Genomic DNA, 17,483 nt, shown 5'->3' on the forward strand with positions numbered 1-17,483 from the left:
AGACGTGAGATCTAACACGCAGAATAAGAAATTAGAAAGAGAAAAAAAAAAGAGAGAGAGAGAGAGAGAGAGAGAGAGAGAGAGAGAAAGAGAGAGAGAGAGCTAAAAGAAGGGTCTGCTATTTTAACAAAAAAGAAACAAACATTATTGTACTATATTTTACATAATTTATTACCATGCGATTTTTGTACTTTAAGATAGAATAAATTAAAAGAATACTTTTTAAAATAAACAAAAATTTGAATAGAAAATAAATTCAAACTTATATTATAACGTGTATGTAATAATAAAAAATAATACAAAGAATAATTATCTGTTAAAATGTATTTTTTATTCTTTTCTTGATTTCTTTAACCACCGAGATATACTATCGGTTACTGATTTACATATGTTAATTTGTATATATCTTTTCATATTTTAAATAAAAATTACTTTATTAACTATATTGTACGTTTATATCATATTTTTTTTCTACAAGTTTTACATTAATAAAAAAAAAAAAATTTTAATTTATGTTTTGAAAATTAGATAAAGAGCTTTTGATTGAATAAAATTCGTGGTTCTCTTCTAATATATTTTCATTCTTATATACTCTCATTGAGATAATATTCTTAACATGTCGACGTTATCTTAGAAAGAATTTTAATTAAATAACAAATATGTGTGAAAGTAGGACACAAATTAAGGTACGTATAATATAAGAATAATTCAAACTAAGAATGCACAATGCAAGAAAATAAAAATGAAAAGAATAAAATGTGCATCAAATGCAGAGTCTGTCATGCACCACGCATGGACGCAGTTAAAGGTTAAAGAGTGCGAGCCTGTTGAATGAAAAATATAATAGCTCACGACCTCGACGTGCAATATTCATTCCAAATTGCCTTCGTAAAAAATATAACGATGACGTGCAGCGCGAACGTGGAAGGCGAACACGTTCACGGTCGCGTTTATTACATAATAATAAGCCGTTTATTTGTGACGAGAGTGCATATTAGATCGAGCGGATTATAGATTAATAAAGCTTAATCGTTCGACAAGAAACGCTTCGTGCTAATTAACTTATAGTAAATTGTCGTAATAATTACTCCAATTTTCTACTGTTACTTAGAAAAATAATCAATGTCTATTATTTCTCGCAAGAAATATATATATGAAACAAGTGAAATTGCAGATTTAAAAAAAGAAACAAGATTACTTATAAATATGCTGTAAATATTACTTACAACCGCTACAGAATAATAATATTATGATAGTACAAGCAAGAGTAGAAATATATTTTTTATTAGATATATATTTTATATTCATAGATATATAATAAGTAGATATCATAGAAAAATGAGAGATACCTTTTCACTTGTAAAAATATTGAGCTATTACTATTATTATTAATTTATTATATATTTATTATTAGTAGTATTATTATTAATTTCTTATTAGGAATACCTAAGTCTCGTTCGTGCTGAATCCATATCAATATCGTTATAAAAATCAAATAGACCCAAGTCTATCTTTTAATCGATGATTTAATTACACAAGAGACTTATTCTTGTGTGCATCTGTGCGAACGTCACATTTCTACGATTTACATCTGGTTTTTTGCTCGTTATCATAAGTTTTGGTATATATGATTTACACTCAACAGGCTTTGGTAATTTTCATCGTGACGCATTTCGTATACGCATTTACGCAGAAGATATGCCGATGCAAGGCGTCCGATGACGCTGGTCACACAGGCAAGGAAATTGGGTATTCATACATCGGTTCAAATTACAAAACACACCGTTAAGCACTGTAATTTATTCATGATTTTCGAATGACTTGTCTCGATGTTCGATATTTGAAATCGAACACAAAGTGACATTTATAGATCTATTCTTCTCAATTCCGTATATTTGATACTTCTGTACTTAAAATAATTCATACATATATGTAGATATAGACAGTCTATGAATAGTTTTTATGTTTTTAAAAATTTTAAATAGAACTTTACATTAAAAATATTTTCTGCATATATACGCATATATATAATATTTGATTGGAATATAACTGGTTGATATATAATTTTTCTCATTTTCAAAAAATATTTTATTAAATATATATATATTTGTAATCAATTCGAAATTATAAATCTGTTATAATAAATTCCACTATAAAATGACTATAATAGACTCATACGTCAAGTGTGAGTAAGTAAGTATTCGAAAAATGACAAATACATATACATATATGCATGCGTGAGTTGTTATTTACATATTATAACGTATATAAATGGCACGTACCAAAATGAAAATAGCGATCGGATATCGTAATCTTAAGTTCAATATCAACATTAATACAGAGATAAGGCTATAATTTTACGTGTGTGCGTCATTGCTGACATAATAGTGTGCTTCGGGTCACACGGAGCAAAAAAGTGCACGCGATATACAAGATGTTGCAAGCAACATTATACTGGAAAGTCTGAAAGCACCGAACGTGACGAAAATTTCCGACGTTATTTGGGAGAATCCGCGAAGAAAATATCTTGCCGTCAGAGAAGATGGAAATTGCGCAAGGAAATGTTTACATAAAAGTCTCGTCTGGTGCAGTAATTAATATCTCATTGTGTAAATATTGACTGCAAGGACGGTTTACATTTTCATCGCATTACAGTTTAACGATTGGCGTAACTACTTCCTACGTTTGCTATTTTGCCACATCATGACGTCAAATAAAATCGTAAAGAAATCGTGTCCCCACTTTATTTATATTGCTACCTTACCACCAATTTCCTTTGCTAATTAACATGATTTACTATCTCAAGATATTGTTCCACATTTATATTTCATCGGCCCAATATATAATTCCGTCGCGTTAGAAACTGACAATCTCCTCTTGTTTCGTGAGAATAAAAATTTAATTCTATAAACAAAAACGGTTTGTTAGACAAGATCATTATTGGATAACACGGTGAAAAAGGACAGATAACGACCACGATTCTCAATTGCATATAATGTAATGATGAAAGGCGGAACTGTTGTATGGATGATGAGCACGCGCTCTTGAACACATGTGGAGAGCCTCTTTTCCTGAATTACTTGGAGCGAATGTAATTGAATCGAACAACCAGGCAACAAACTCAGAGTTAGACCAAAACATACTATAGGCTACTAAATTGAAATTCCATATATGTGTGTGTCCTTCTTTGCAATCCGCTGCTCGTTTCTCTATTTTCAATTACTTCTTCTGATTTTGGTTAAACCTTTGTGGAATTTATGACAATTTTTAAATAAATTCTTTTACTTTATTATTATTAAGACAAAAATGTTTGTAGTTATAATTGAAAATTCGAATATGATTGAAATAAATAAATAAATATGTTTAATATATATTTTAATAATTAAAATTACCTGTAAGCACAGTGCTCAATTTAAATTTTATAATATCGTAATAGCATACTTTTTCATATGCGGAATCGATTATATTTTTTGCATAAGCCATTGTTTCACGTCAATATTCTTGAAACATTCGGTGTCATGTATCCATAACAAAAGTTTCGAACGAAACAGGTATAGAAGTAGGACATATCTCTGTATCTGGTCGTCTGTTTTGCGCTACTTTCACATGAAACTTTGTATCAAAAATCGACAGATTCTCCCACGACTTGAGCGTCTTATTGATTTACCGACTCAAAGTTGTCGCGTGCGAGCGCGAAATCAAGCCAAGAGCAACCTACGACAAGTCGAGACACGTGGGTGGCAAAAGATTTATCAAAGAGGGAGAAAGAAAGAAAAAGGGAGATTGCGAAATTCAAGATTCCGCATATGTCGACAAGCCTTATCTCATTGCCATCCTCTGACTTACTCATTGGAAATGTCTTTTTTTTCATGATGACAGTCAACGTACACGGAAGTCGCTCTCTCCTTTTCTTGGCCTTACTTTGGCATACTATCGATTCATTTGACCATGAAAATTCCGATGTCGCGATGAGAAAGATCGAATGTGACTTACGACAGGAAAGAGTGTATGCAGGGTATGCAGTTAAATACATGAAGAATGATATTCATGCATAATAAGGCACGCGATTAATATTCATCATATGTTCTCTTTGAATATTCTTTGAGTCATGAATAAATGTGATATGTATATGTATCGTATGTAAAAAGTTCTTCAAAAAGTTCTTTAAAAATGAGAAAAGTTCTTGTTTATTATTACATTTTTCGCGTCATAAAAATGAGACTAAAGTACAACAGGTATTCAATACTGCTTTTCGAATTTATATATAGCTATGTTTTCATTTTTATAGATTATTAATTTTCTTAACTCATGTTTCTTTTACAATAACTAGTTCTCGAACGTCTGACAATATAGAAATTACTAAATATTTCTCATATTGTGATATAAAGATGCATTTTAAATGAAAGAGAGAGAGAGAGAGAGAGAGAGAGAAAGAAAGAGAGAGAGAGCACAAAAATAGAGAAAGAGAAAAAGCAAAATTTTATAAATAAATTAAAATAATGTTTTCTAAAAAGAAATGTAGTATAATGTTTAATACATTTGAAAATGCAATTATAATTGATTATATTATTAATTTTAAAGAAAATTATATATACGATTTGATAAATGAGTACCTGTAAAAAAGAATTTGACGTAACTATAGTTTCTTTTTTTAAGAAAAAATCTTTCTAGCGTATCGAAATTATATTACGTTCTATAGAAAGCTACGAATAGAAAGAGCTTTAAAAATGTATGGAAAGCGTGGCTTATGGTTGCTTTCTGAAAAATGAAAGTCAACATTCTACGCGGATGTTTGAAAATTATGCGAAGCATTTGCAAGTAAATAGAATTTTCAAAACTTGGAGGGATATACGTATCTCGAAATATAGTTTTGTTTCGTAAAATGTAGAAAGTCAAATTGGAACGCGATGAGATTCAACTAGGGGAACTTCTCGAGTGATCGACCTCTGCGAAACTCACCTGGGAGAAATGTCATCTCGAAATAGAGCTTTATTGCGTGTTCGTAAAAATGCTACTGTGATTTTCGTTTACGCGAATATAAAAATACAAGAAGACGTATGAAGCAATTTACAGCACCGACGACGCATTAGAAGTGTTTCTCACGAAAATGTGCGTCTGACGTCAATTTTCTAAAAAAAGAAAAAACTGAAAGAATCGATTGAACCCGTGGCCAGACACGCGATCGTCATCAATTAATCTAATCTTCTTTTTAAACCGTTCCATCGAACTGACTAATCCCAAAAAATCAACTGACAATATAATCTACAGTCCACGTGTGTTTTAACCACAATTATTTCATTAACTGATAAAGACGTCAATTTAATACTTTAACCACAATTTACTTCATTCAAAACGGCCGACATGATGAAACACACAAATGTAAATAGCAAGAATTATTTGCACGTATTTCTTCGCCAATTTTCTTGCTTTTGACGTCATAGTCTAGTACATTTGACAAAGATATATGTCAGAGAACTCATTATATATATAAACGACTATTTAATATAAGTTGTATCTAGCACACATACACACATATTATTTTGCATTTCTACAACAATCGAAGAAATAATTTCGCCGTGATACTTAAACCAGACACAATGTCCGTACACGTGTGCAATCTCGCTCGACTTTGTAGACAGTCGCAATTGCCGCATCGCGTTCCGCCTCCGCACTCGCTATAACTTAAGCGATCTACCGTTAAAACGGCGGAACGGTTCTTCCGCACGATCGCATTACATTCGACTCGTAACAGAGAACACCTGCAAATTCGACACCGAAATGTGTTCCGTTAAAATTACATATCAAAAGCATGCCGCAAATGTCGCGAAAAAAAAATGTGGAATATTAACATTGACACGTATTAAATAGCTGAAATCAAATAAAGTTATTTATCGGTGCAAATCAGTTCCAAGATTTACATAAATTTGAAATTATTATAAAACACATACAAAGTTTCGTGGGAAACATGTTTATATTTATTAGTAGAAAATTTATCTTTTTTTTGAAATATGTTACTGAATATGATTTATATATATATAAATTAATAACATTTCAACAGTTATTTAATTATTTACTTTATTTAATTTGTCGTGTGTAATATAATAATATACTATTTAATATAATATTAGAAATAATTTAATATTCCTTTGTGAAATATATAATATATTTTTATTAAATGTATTATTATTCTCTTGATATACGTTTACATAATGATATTTCTTGACAGATGTAACGGATTGTATATACGAAGCTATCGATTTTCTGAGTTAATAAGAGTCTGACTAATTCACGGTCGCATCTACTTATTGTTAGCGAGAGACGTGCTGCTTTAGTAACATACGGACAATATTTCAAGCAATCTTTTATTCTGAGCACGTTAATTGTCATCTTTGTCTCTCAAAAAAGAATGACATTAGTTCTTATATCCATTACTAAATAATAAACTGTATGAAAATATATATGTCAGGATATTATACACGTATATTATTTAAAAATTGATGTTTGTTTTACGGGCGCTCGCGAGTCGCTCGATGCTTGAAATATTACCGACAAAAATCCATTGACATCAATTAGTCCAAACAAAAGTAAACCATCGCCGCAATCATTGTGCATTATCTTGATATTCCACAAAACGCAATTCAGAGATTGACGAAAGGAGTTGAATTATGTGCATAATTTTCTCTATAAATCTCCATTCTCCATTATTCCTCTTTCTCTTTAAATCTCAATTCTACTTATCGTTTACTTAAGCCTCGCATATTTTACCTGCAATTCGTAATGTTTCTTATATATTTTCCTTATTTAATATTTCTAATATTTTATAACTCTATAAATATTCATACTAAAAATGAAGCTAAATCATTAAAATGCATCTGCAGTTTAATTATGGTTGTAGATTACGACTCTCTCGTAAAGTTCGCAACGATTTGTTGCGAATCTGATTAATTCGTTCCTGGTTCGAAGATCGGAGAGAAACTTTAGATACTTTAGTACGTTACTTGTAAACTTTTCGTACGAAACGTTACGTTCTCGTCGGCGAAATCGACGTTATGAAAGTGGAAAGGAAAAATCGGCGAAAATGATGCGGCAACGTACATTTCAACAACCGTGCTCCGTTTCGCTCTGATGAATGACACTTATGTTCGCATTATTACAGTTTCTATTTCAGACGAACGGACTCGATCCAACACGGGCGAACACGAACATCATATAATACCGATCGAATCACATGCTCGTTTCCTTCAACCCAAAATATCCTATTCGATAGGAATGGAGGGAATAATAAAACCCCCCCACGTAAATCGCTGTTATTCTCTGAGCGCGTCATCAATATGGATTTATTACGCTACATATCAATCCACGGGTACGACTATCATGCGACTATAACGTGTACAAAACGCTGCACAATATCTTTGATTTTACTTTCAATGGCAGAATCGCCGATCGATCTAAAAATTGATTGTTCCTTGATTAAAATTTGTCACCAAAAGAGGTGCGACCATGATTTAATCAGATCTAAATTTAATTTAAAAAATTGATAAATTGCATTTATATTCATGCATAAAATATAATAATCCAATAAAAAATCCAATTCCATGATTTTAATAACGGCTTCCTTATATCAATCATCTTGCGCTAAATAGTTAAAATTAACAAACTTTATATTTATTTTAGAAAACTAATAATGATTATAATAACATTGAATTATGTATAATAGTCTGGAACTTTCTTAAGTTTTAATGGTATAGTTTTGTGAAATTTATACCATGTTACGTACACGCGAGTTTATGGTTTATCCAGTATTGTTGAGAGTAGCGATAACAATCATCGATCGTGTGTGAGGACCCCTTAAAAGACGAGATAAACAAGAGAAGAGAAATCGTGCTCACTCGCGAGAGCAGAACGCGACGAGCCCAAGAGCCGAGATTAGCAATGTATGCGGGAACATTACTCGGGGAATACATATCGCGTCTCATTAGTCGTTCGAGAAAGTGTCTGCCTTTTCTCTTGGCGATGCATTTTTCACCGTAAACGATCCAGAAATTCGCGGACGTCATGCTAATAATTATAATCACACGAGAGCATAATCCGGTTATTTCGGTCTCAAAAGAAAATATCAAATGCGCGCGGTATCGCGTGCAATTTTTTTTTTTTTCAATATTCAATATTAACTCGCTAACTATACGTAAGTCGTAACATACATATTATGCAATCTACTCTTTATGTAAAGCGCTTCAGAAGGCCTTAGGTCATATGTAGGACCACGAACGTTTTATATTCTCCACCGTTTTATTGAACTGAAACGTCATTTTCGAGCGCAAACCGGAGCTACACATACATATACGTACCAATGACTACTCGGTCACGTGCTGCCGTTACTTGCCGTACAATTACATCGAGAAACAATTAACGATGAGAGACCAACATGCTCGCGCGCGCGGGCACGTACGTGCGTGACGTCAATTGTCGAAGATAACGGCGCGCGGGCGCGAGCGATAGTAATCGCGGTAGTGGTGGGTGTCGGGTGCACCGAGCACCGACGTACATTACGTGCTAGCGGAGGGAAAGGTGGGGAAGAGCAAAGGAAGGAGGGGGGGGGGCAAGGGAGGGGAAAACGAGAGAGAGAGAGAGAGAGAGAGAGAGAGAGGGAGAGGAAGCGAAGAGAGGGGTGGTTCGCTAAGAATGGCCGGGGTGACGGAGTACGAGGGGGCGGCGAGGGCGCCGACACCGCTCTGAAGCAGCACCAGGGGGGTGGTAATATGGCCGTCGGTCAGTCGGTATCGAACCGCCGCACCGAGCGGAGCTCCCTACGTTGAGTCTCGCGCTCGCGTAACCACGGCTCCGCTCCGTTCAGTTTAGTTCAGTTTCGTTTCGAGCCTGGTGGACGGACCCGCCGGATATCTGGCAGGCGCGCGCGCGCGCGCGTCATGACGTCCGGCGCTCACCGATGGCTCCCCGCGCATCCCCGGAGCACGTCCCCGTTGCCGTCACCGTCGTTGCCGCTCGTTTTATAAAGCGCGTTCACCGGGCGACCCCCGTTCTCGCGGTCGATCGCTAATTCTCAAGCCAGGGAGGTGAGTAAATTGAAAAAAATTAAAAAAAAAAAAAAAAAAAAAAAAGAATTCGCACCACCCTGTCAGCTTCGCCACCACCATTAGAATCGTCCGAGTCTCTCAGTGAGATCGCCCGATTGTACCTGCTCGTCGACGACCTCGTCCGACGCGGGGTTCTCTCTATCCAGGAGTATCGACAACGATCGATTTCTGGCGGTGACTCTTTCGATAGGTAGGAGGTCGTTGTCGATCTGGGGTGACGTCAGTCGAGGATTTCCACCGTACTTGTTGCGGCCGGGCCTTTGTACTCCCGTCGACGATGAATCCTTGACGCGCGTTCTCCTTGAGAACGTCCGTCGCTCTCACTTTACCTCCCTCTCCTATATCTCTTTCTCTCTCTTGTTTGTTTCTTCTGTTGCGTCTGCGGTGCGATGTCCTTCCGGGATATCGCGCGCGCATTGTCTTTAATACTGGATCGCAGCCTTGCAAACCCGCGTCAGTCTGACGACGGCGTGATAAGTAATTATCATGTGTTAGACATTCGCTTGAGATATCTTACAATTCGCTCGGTACAAGGTAAAAAAAAAAAAAAAAAAAAAAAGAAATATTTGTATGCGTATAAAAAGTGCGGTCTTGCGCGCAAACATAATAATTATGGACTTTAAAATCGTGCTCGTCTGACTTTTCGAAGTGAGACTTGAAATTAATTTTTAGTGACGCTTGCGCGTAACGTAATCGTTTATATATATAGAGAGAGAGGGGCATGATATGTTAAAAAAAAAGTTTTATATAGTATATAAAGTTTATATGTAAAGTAGAAAAACAAAATTATTAAGTATATAAAAATTAACATTCAGGATGATAATGAAAAAGTGTGGTAAAAAATTATTGTACAATTGAAAAAATAACATGAATAATATATGAATAACTCGTTAGTTATTTCAGATAATTGCAAAATTTGCATATTATATCATAAAAAAATGATATTTAGCTTCTAACTTTTATCCCACACATATTTTAAAAACAGTTTCAAAAATATTGTAATTTTTTCTCTCTCTACTGTTATTACTTCGTTGTTTATTCCAATGACTTTTACATTTATAATCTTATTTTAAATGATTAAAATAATTAAAGAAAAAATTGCACTTGAAAACATAATAGATGTGAGAAAATAACATTAAAATAATTACAAAAAAATATTCCCCTCTTAAGGCTGTGTGCTCCGATTTTTGCAGATTAGTGATAAGGCATTGGGAAGAGGAATTAGTTTATAAGAAGTTGCCAGAGAAATCGACGTGAATATGGATACTGGACCTACACAGGGTAAAAAGCAAATCCGCGTAGGATTTTACGATATCGAAGGAACTATCGGCAAAGGCAACTTTGCCGTTGTAAAATTGGCTAGACATCGAATCACGAAAACGGAGGTATGTGTGTCCACGCGTTTCCTATAATATTAGTTTGTCGATGTTATCTGAAGAAATGTGATTTTTTTTTTTTTTAATAGGTGGCTATCAAGATAATCGATAAAACTCAATTAGATCCTACTAATCTAGAAAAAGTTTATAGAGAAGTCGAAATTATGAAGCAGTTAGAACACCCGCATATCGTTAAATTATATCAAGTCATGGAAACAAAGAACATGATTTACATGGTGAGAATGATGAAGTTGTTACTGCAGCTGTTGTGTTTTCTTTTTTTGAATTGACAATAAAGATATCGCGCGTTGCTGACAATGAGTTACAGGTGTGCGAATACGCGAGTAAAGGCGAAATATTCGACTACATAGCACGGTATGGAAGAATGGGAGAGCCCAGAGCACGTGCGACATTCGCCCAGATACTGTCCGCGGTCGAATACTGCCACGTAACGGGTGTGGCGCATCGTGATCTGAAGGCGGAAAACTTACTTCTCGATGCTCAGATGAACGTAAAGATCGCTGATTTTGGCTTCAGTAACAGATTCGCCCCGGGAGAACGATTGAGTACGTGGTGCGGTAGCCCACCTTATGCCGCACCTGAAGTTTTTCGAGGAAAGCACTATGCCGGACCTGAAATCGATGTGTGGGTGAGTGAAAGAAATTGTGATGAAACAAAACCGAGATTTACTTGATTGATTGCATATTCGAAATAAATATTCTTATTCTTGCAGAGCCTGGGCGTTGTATTGTATGTATTAGTATGTGGTGCACTGCCCTTTGACGGGTCAACTCTTCAATCATTGAGAGATCGCGTGTTAAGCGGCAGATTTAGAATTCCTTACTTTATGAGTACAGGTGCTTATTTATTAAATATACATTATGCGTATTTAATATTTCTATTATGCTCAAGCTTCATATCCAAATTTATATTAAAGATTGCGAAAGCCTAATACGCAAGATGTTAGTGTTGGAACCTTCCAAACGATACACCATTCCACAAATTAAGAGGCACCGTTGGATGGCGGGAACGGCGGATAGCATTTGCTCGGTCATCGTAACACGGCCATCGTCGTCTATTCAGGAACCAAATGAGCAAATTCTTCGATTAATGCATAGCTTAGGAATAGACATTAGTCGTACTAGAGAGGTAAGGAAATATTTCTCCTGCTTCTATAATCTTCTATGCGAAATTATATGTAAACGTACAGTTATCCATTTATTTCGAAATTAATCGTATGAAATTAATCGTATCGTATTCTTGGAACATATGCACGGTTTCGAAATTGTCTAAAAATCAAAAAGAGAATTTTTAATATATACCGACACACAACACGTACATGTACATATTATTTCAATATATTTTCAATTATATTGTATAAATATAAATGTCATCTTTTAACAGTCCTTACGAAACAGCAGCTATGACCATCATGCTGCTATCTATTTCTTACTGCTAGAAAGATTGAAGCAACACCGCGTCAGCAGTACCATTAATAATACTTGTTGGTCTACTGTTGCAAGAACAAAAGAAGATAAATTTAAATCGAGGTACATTCTTTCATTAAGCACGTTTTCACACATATTTTCTTTTAATAATTTTATTTTAAATATACCGATTTTTCATGTTAAAGAGAAAGAATTGTAACTTCCAATCCTACCAGTCAGAGATGTATCACTGAAAATGATATATGCCCCTTTTAATTTAATCAATTTTTATTTACAGCGATAGCTTAGTGGGACGTTGAACTTTATTGATGGGTGACGCACATATTGAAGATTTTATCAAGACAGGTTGGATTGGAAGCACATATTGCTGTCGTTTTATTTTTGGTAACTCTTCATTTCATTTTCTTATCTTTTTCTTTATCCTTAAATCTTTTAATTTTGATTTGATTTATTTAAATTTTTTATTTATTTTGTATTGATTAATTTTTATTTGCTTCGCTTTATTTATTATCACCACAAGCACATTCATTATTAGAATTATATGCTTTACATATGCTCTATATTGCATATATGAGAAGTGAGATGTAATCTTATATATTTTCCATATATAACGCGTAGATTAACCTAATCTCAAAAAAATTGTTGCAAATATAATTCTAAATCTACTTATACTTATGTAAGCAAATAGAACATATCAATTGTATGAAACTCGTACGTGATATAAGAAGACAAGAAACGCAAGATATGTCTACGGTAGCTTTTCTATGCATTTTTGATGGTTTAATATGAAAAAAGGTTGTCTCGTGATTAGATTAATGTTCATAGATGAAATGATGAGGAGAATGTTCTTGATAAATATTTTTTGAATGCTGCGTAGAATGGTAATCCATTTATATACAGTCATCGCAAGAAAGCGCTGTGGTAGAACAAACATTTCTTTCAAATGTCAACGAAGCAAATTTCTTTTCTGTTTCAGAGCGAGAGAAGATACCGGCAGAGGAGGTAAAAGATTTAGCTCGACGAGTTCTTCAACCGATGAAGGTTGTTGTAGCGCGGAGGGCGATTTGGAGGAAGGTCCGAGCGGCGACGAGTTGCGCGAAGCACAGATCAAACTTGAAGAACACCGGTTAGGCCTAGATCACGATATCAGTCAACGAATTGACAGCCAGATAGTCAATCGAAGATTAAGTGACTATCAACATCATTTTGATAACCCGCTTATGGATCCTATTGATCCACCCAGTCGAACGACCCTGTTTATGGCGGGCGGTAGCGGTAGCTCGTCATCGGAACTCTTCGAGTCCAGCTTCGATTCTGGCTGCCCGCCAGATTACACGGGAACGAATTGTTTTACGAGCAGCCTACCGTCTTGCACGCCACCGCCCCCCAAAAGTCCATCCCCGATCACTGGTAGAATATCCCGGGTCTCTCAAGGACGAAGAGCATCCGATGGTGGACCTAGATTACTGTTCTGTCAACAGGGCGTCGGCGACAGGCCGTCCAAGCAGCGAAGTATTCAAGGTATACGTTGCGTTTGCTTTTTGATAATTCCCTGAGGACTCTTTAGTGACGTGTCCAATAACGCAACGACAACTATAATTGTTTTCAGATTCGGGAAAAGCTCGAGGTCATTTGGATCTAGTCCATCTTAGACCACCGTCCACACCACCCGATAATCAGCAGCAATTTAAGATGCGCGGCGATTCGAGCACGCAGCTGCAGTTTTTAGTGCAGCAGCGTATGTTGCAGCAAAAGCGAAATTTGTATCATCGGCATAGAGGCGGCGGTAGTCCGACACCGATTCCAGTATCAACCACTGGTAGTGGTACCAGCAGACGCGCTGATCACGTACCGAGACAAGACAGCTACAAGCTGGCGCAACGAACGCAGATCTTGCCGCCTCTCTCTCAGGGACATGTCGACAGAGACTTTGATAGAAACAGGAAACGGGACGAGGAGAGGTGGAAAAGTCTACCGTCCCGATTAGCAGCGGACTGCCACTTGGCGGAGAGGTCGCTAATATGGAGCCAACAGGTAAATTCATAAAGAAGTTACAGTGTAAGGATAGAGAGAATAGATCAGGCAAATCTATATGATTGCAACGACATGTATATCTGTTGGTGAATTTTTTACAATTGGACTGTGATTTCGACATTCTCTATTTGGCGGAAATAAAATTAATACGTAATACGAAAAGCTAGAAAATCCTTGTACATATACATAGTTCATTCAATGTAGAAGATAAGATTTTTCTTGAGAGAGTGTCTTGACATTATTGCAAATGCTTTGTACACATTTACAATAATGAACCAATGTATATAATGTTATTTAGTACCTATATAAAAAATGTTATTTAGTACCTGCGATTTATTAGCACAATTATTTATGTTAAATGCAAATAAATAATTATTTTTCTTTAATTTGGCAGTTATCTTTTATTCTAGTTTGCCTTATACTGCATGAAAACCACAATCCTTGATATATACAATTATTATGTGTAGTTAGTAATTTATATTTAAACGCACTTCAAATCAAAAGAAGATATTTAATAAATTTCTAATTATACAAAAATTATTATTGTATATATTGTACGATTGATTCAATTATTCTTATATATGGAACAAATAAATATTCCTCAACTACACATATGGTTAGAATAAAAATTTATATTTTTGTATCTCTCTATATTTACTGCATTAATATAATTAAGCAATTGCGTATTTTTGTACACACTTATATTCTATATAAAATACTTCATTATATAAAATTGGAGTGTGTCTATATCCCGCTTCCATATTATTTTGCTTAGCACATTTTATGTCTTCATGTGTATATAGATATAAAGAGATAAAAATGAACTGAATTGTACACAAATCATATGCTACAAAGATTATTAAATAACTGATATAATATATAAAATATATTAGGTGGGCCTTAGCGGAGGCGCGTCTTACTTACCACCGGGAAGTGTAGGTGGTTTCTTGTGGCCCACTACCAGCAATCCACATTCAACCATCTTCGAAAATGTAGGAGATCCAATGGAATAAGTCTCTGCTCTATCGTTGTTAGTAATTATCTCGAGATCTTGCGTATGAAAAGCTAGTTGAATTATATAAACTCTTCATATATACTCTCAGCAGTATTCCCTAGTCTTTCCACATTGATATAGTTTTTTTCCACATTAATATATAGTTATGCATATCATTTTGCATTTTGCATAGAGAGAAATGTTAAGATGTATATTATACCAAGAATTTAGTAAAACGTTCACTCTCGTCTATAATAATAAATTGTACTTCTTTACATACTCAAGATCTCCGGTTAGATGTACGGTACATGTTACTGAATGCCAAAGATTTACACGTGCTTTTATTGGTTTGAAATGCCGATGCGAAGAAGGTTTGACTAAAGCATTAAAAATTGTATAAAATGTTTCATATATAAATTGTTTGCTACAATGCTGTTTTACAAAGTTATCGCTAGTGTACTGTATGTCTCTCTGCATGAATAAATATATAGAGAATATACGTATATATATATATATATATATATATATATATATATATATATATATGGCTTTAAAAAGAAAAAAAAGAAAAGTTTTTCATGCAGAGTAATCTTTGTCGTACAGTAACACGTGTACCTGCCTTATTAAAATGACTGATTTTATCAGTCAAATATCCAATTATATCATAGACTGATAATTAAAGCGAAACACCAAGTTCAGTTGAAGAGCAAGTGGCATATGACTTGTCTTAAAATATTCGCTATTGAGGATATAATGCGAGAGAAAGAGAGAAAAATTACGAAATTTTTTAATTGACAACTTTGTGGATAAATTTATAAAGCTTAGAACCTGTTTATTTCTGCAATCGTTCATGTACAAAATGAATAAAAGAACATTATATATCGATTATGCAATATAAGAGGAGCCCTTAGAGGATATTCTGTACTGCCAATAAGTGAGAGAAATATATGAATGCTCAAGTCGTCGACAAAGATATGTATTATAAATGTTGTAGAGTAAGGGGTATAAGAAACGAAATATCGACGATACACCAAAAAAAGGATAAGAGCAACATACTGACAATGAGATAGAATTAAAATTCTTTGCTATAAAAATTAAAGAGAGACTTAAAATTCTTTTCATAACAAAGTAAAACAAGTACTATGCCACTTTCACTTTTCCATTGATTTAATCGAAGAGTGGAAATAAGATGCGTGGATTAAAAGATCAGAACGTTGGGTTTTCTCTCAATAAGCATTCCACTGTACAAAATTAAAAATGTTTTTCTCTTCCACTCTTCATGATGGTGACCATAGGAGATAGAAAATAATAACAGAAAACAATAATATTAGCGGTAAATAGTAATAATAATTAACGTATATCAGAAGTGCTGCATTCTGAAAAAGATGTTTGAATGAATGATTTATGTGATCGATTTCCTATACATAAGCATAAGTTAACTAACATTTTGTATACGTTATCTCTTTCTAGAAATATTTATAGCCATATTGCATTAACAGCTGCACTACTTTTATACAAATGTCTTTCATAAACATTCACCGATACACTATCTAAATATGATTTCTTCTAAACAGGATATTTTCTATTTCAATAGCTCTGTTTTATGAGCTTTTCGCATGATATAATTATTAGAAGATGTTGAAGAGAAACAATAATAATTATGAGACCGTTTGTACGTTTGATATGAATACAGCACTTTAAAAAGAAAAACAATATATACACATACATATATTATTAGAACCTAGTAATCTAGTCAGTAGTAAGCAATACCGGCCGCGCACAACTGACAACGACTTTACTATTCGAATTTTTCGCCATTTTTTACCCAACAGGAAACAATCAAACTTCGCTCAAAAGTCTTTTAATAAGTGAAATATAACTGTTAAGTTAGCCTAATCACAAATCCATTATCCGGATAAACGGATTCATCGACACGCAAGATATCTATGAATCTCAGGAATTGAAAATCAATTTTGGCATTATTGTCATACTTGTCTTTTTTGGACTCGTACAAATCCTTTGAATTGTATAAGACAAAAACCCGGTACAACGTAAACGTTGTGTTTTATAATAGCAATAAATTAATTTCACTTGTCCGTTGGAATATTGCGCAAACTCAATTACGACTCTCGCGGAAGATTTTGCGACAATTATATATGTGATATATACTATTGTTTTATAATATATAAGCTATATTGTTTTAGATAACAATGTAATATGTTTAAGAATTATAATGGAAGTAATTATTTGCTATCAAGCACTGACTGCCATCTTAGACAAGTTGTCATAAAAAAAAAAAAAAAAAAAAAAAAAAAAAAAACTGATCTGACAATGAGACATAGGTCGCTTGTATATGTATACAATATAACAAATTCTGTTTTTTATGCTCTTAGCAAAGTGCGCACATAATATCACTTTTAACAGTCATATACGATAGTAAGTAGTTACTTTTTGTAAAAATCGCAAAATTGTGAACGTATGTATACATGCGAGTTATAAATAAAACATATACAGACTGAAACTCATATTAATATGA

At 34.2% G+C, this 17,483-nt stretch overlaps 1 protein-coding gene across 2 annotated transcripts; it reads left to right on the forward strand.

The window, feature by feature from the left end:
* The first annotated feature begins 8,784 nt into the window (after window positions 1-8,784).
* Window positions 8,785-17,468, forward strand: LOC140668745 (uncharacterized). 2 transcript variants are annotated; one of them, XM_072898036.1, is made up of 10 exons: window positions 8,785-9,074; window positions 10,289-10,480; window positions 10,561-10,707; window positions 10,800-11,120; window positions 11,205-11,328; window positions 11,409-11,620; window positions 11,876-12,021; window positions 12,896-13,440; window positions 13,529-13,953; window positions 14,847-17,468. In XM_072898036.1, the coding sequence occupies exons 2-10, from the start codon at window positions 10,355-10,357 to the stop codon at window positions 14,964-14,966; spliced, it is 2,166 nt and encodes a 721-aa protein (XP_072754137.1). In that variant the 5' UTR covers window positions 8,785-9,074; window positions 10,289-10,354; the 3' UTR covers window positions 14,967-17,468. The 2 variants fall into 2 exon arrangements, with proteins under 2 accessions (XP_072754137.1, XP_072754138.1); XM_072898037.1 differs by lacking the exon at window positions 8,785-9,074 and having other exon boundaries at window positions 10,118-10,480.
* Window positions 17,469-17,483: the final 15 nt, after the last annotated feature.

Source organism: Anoplolepis gracilipes, chromosome 8 (genome assembly GCF_047496725.1).
Source record: "Anoplolepis gracilipes chromosome 8, ASM4749672v1, whole genome shotgun sequence".
Lineage (NCBI taxonomy): Eukaryota > Metazoa > Arthropoda > Insecta > Hymenoptera > Formicidae > Anoplolepis > Anoplolepis gracilipes.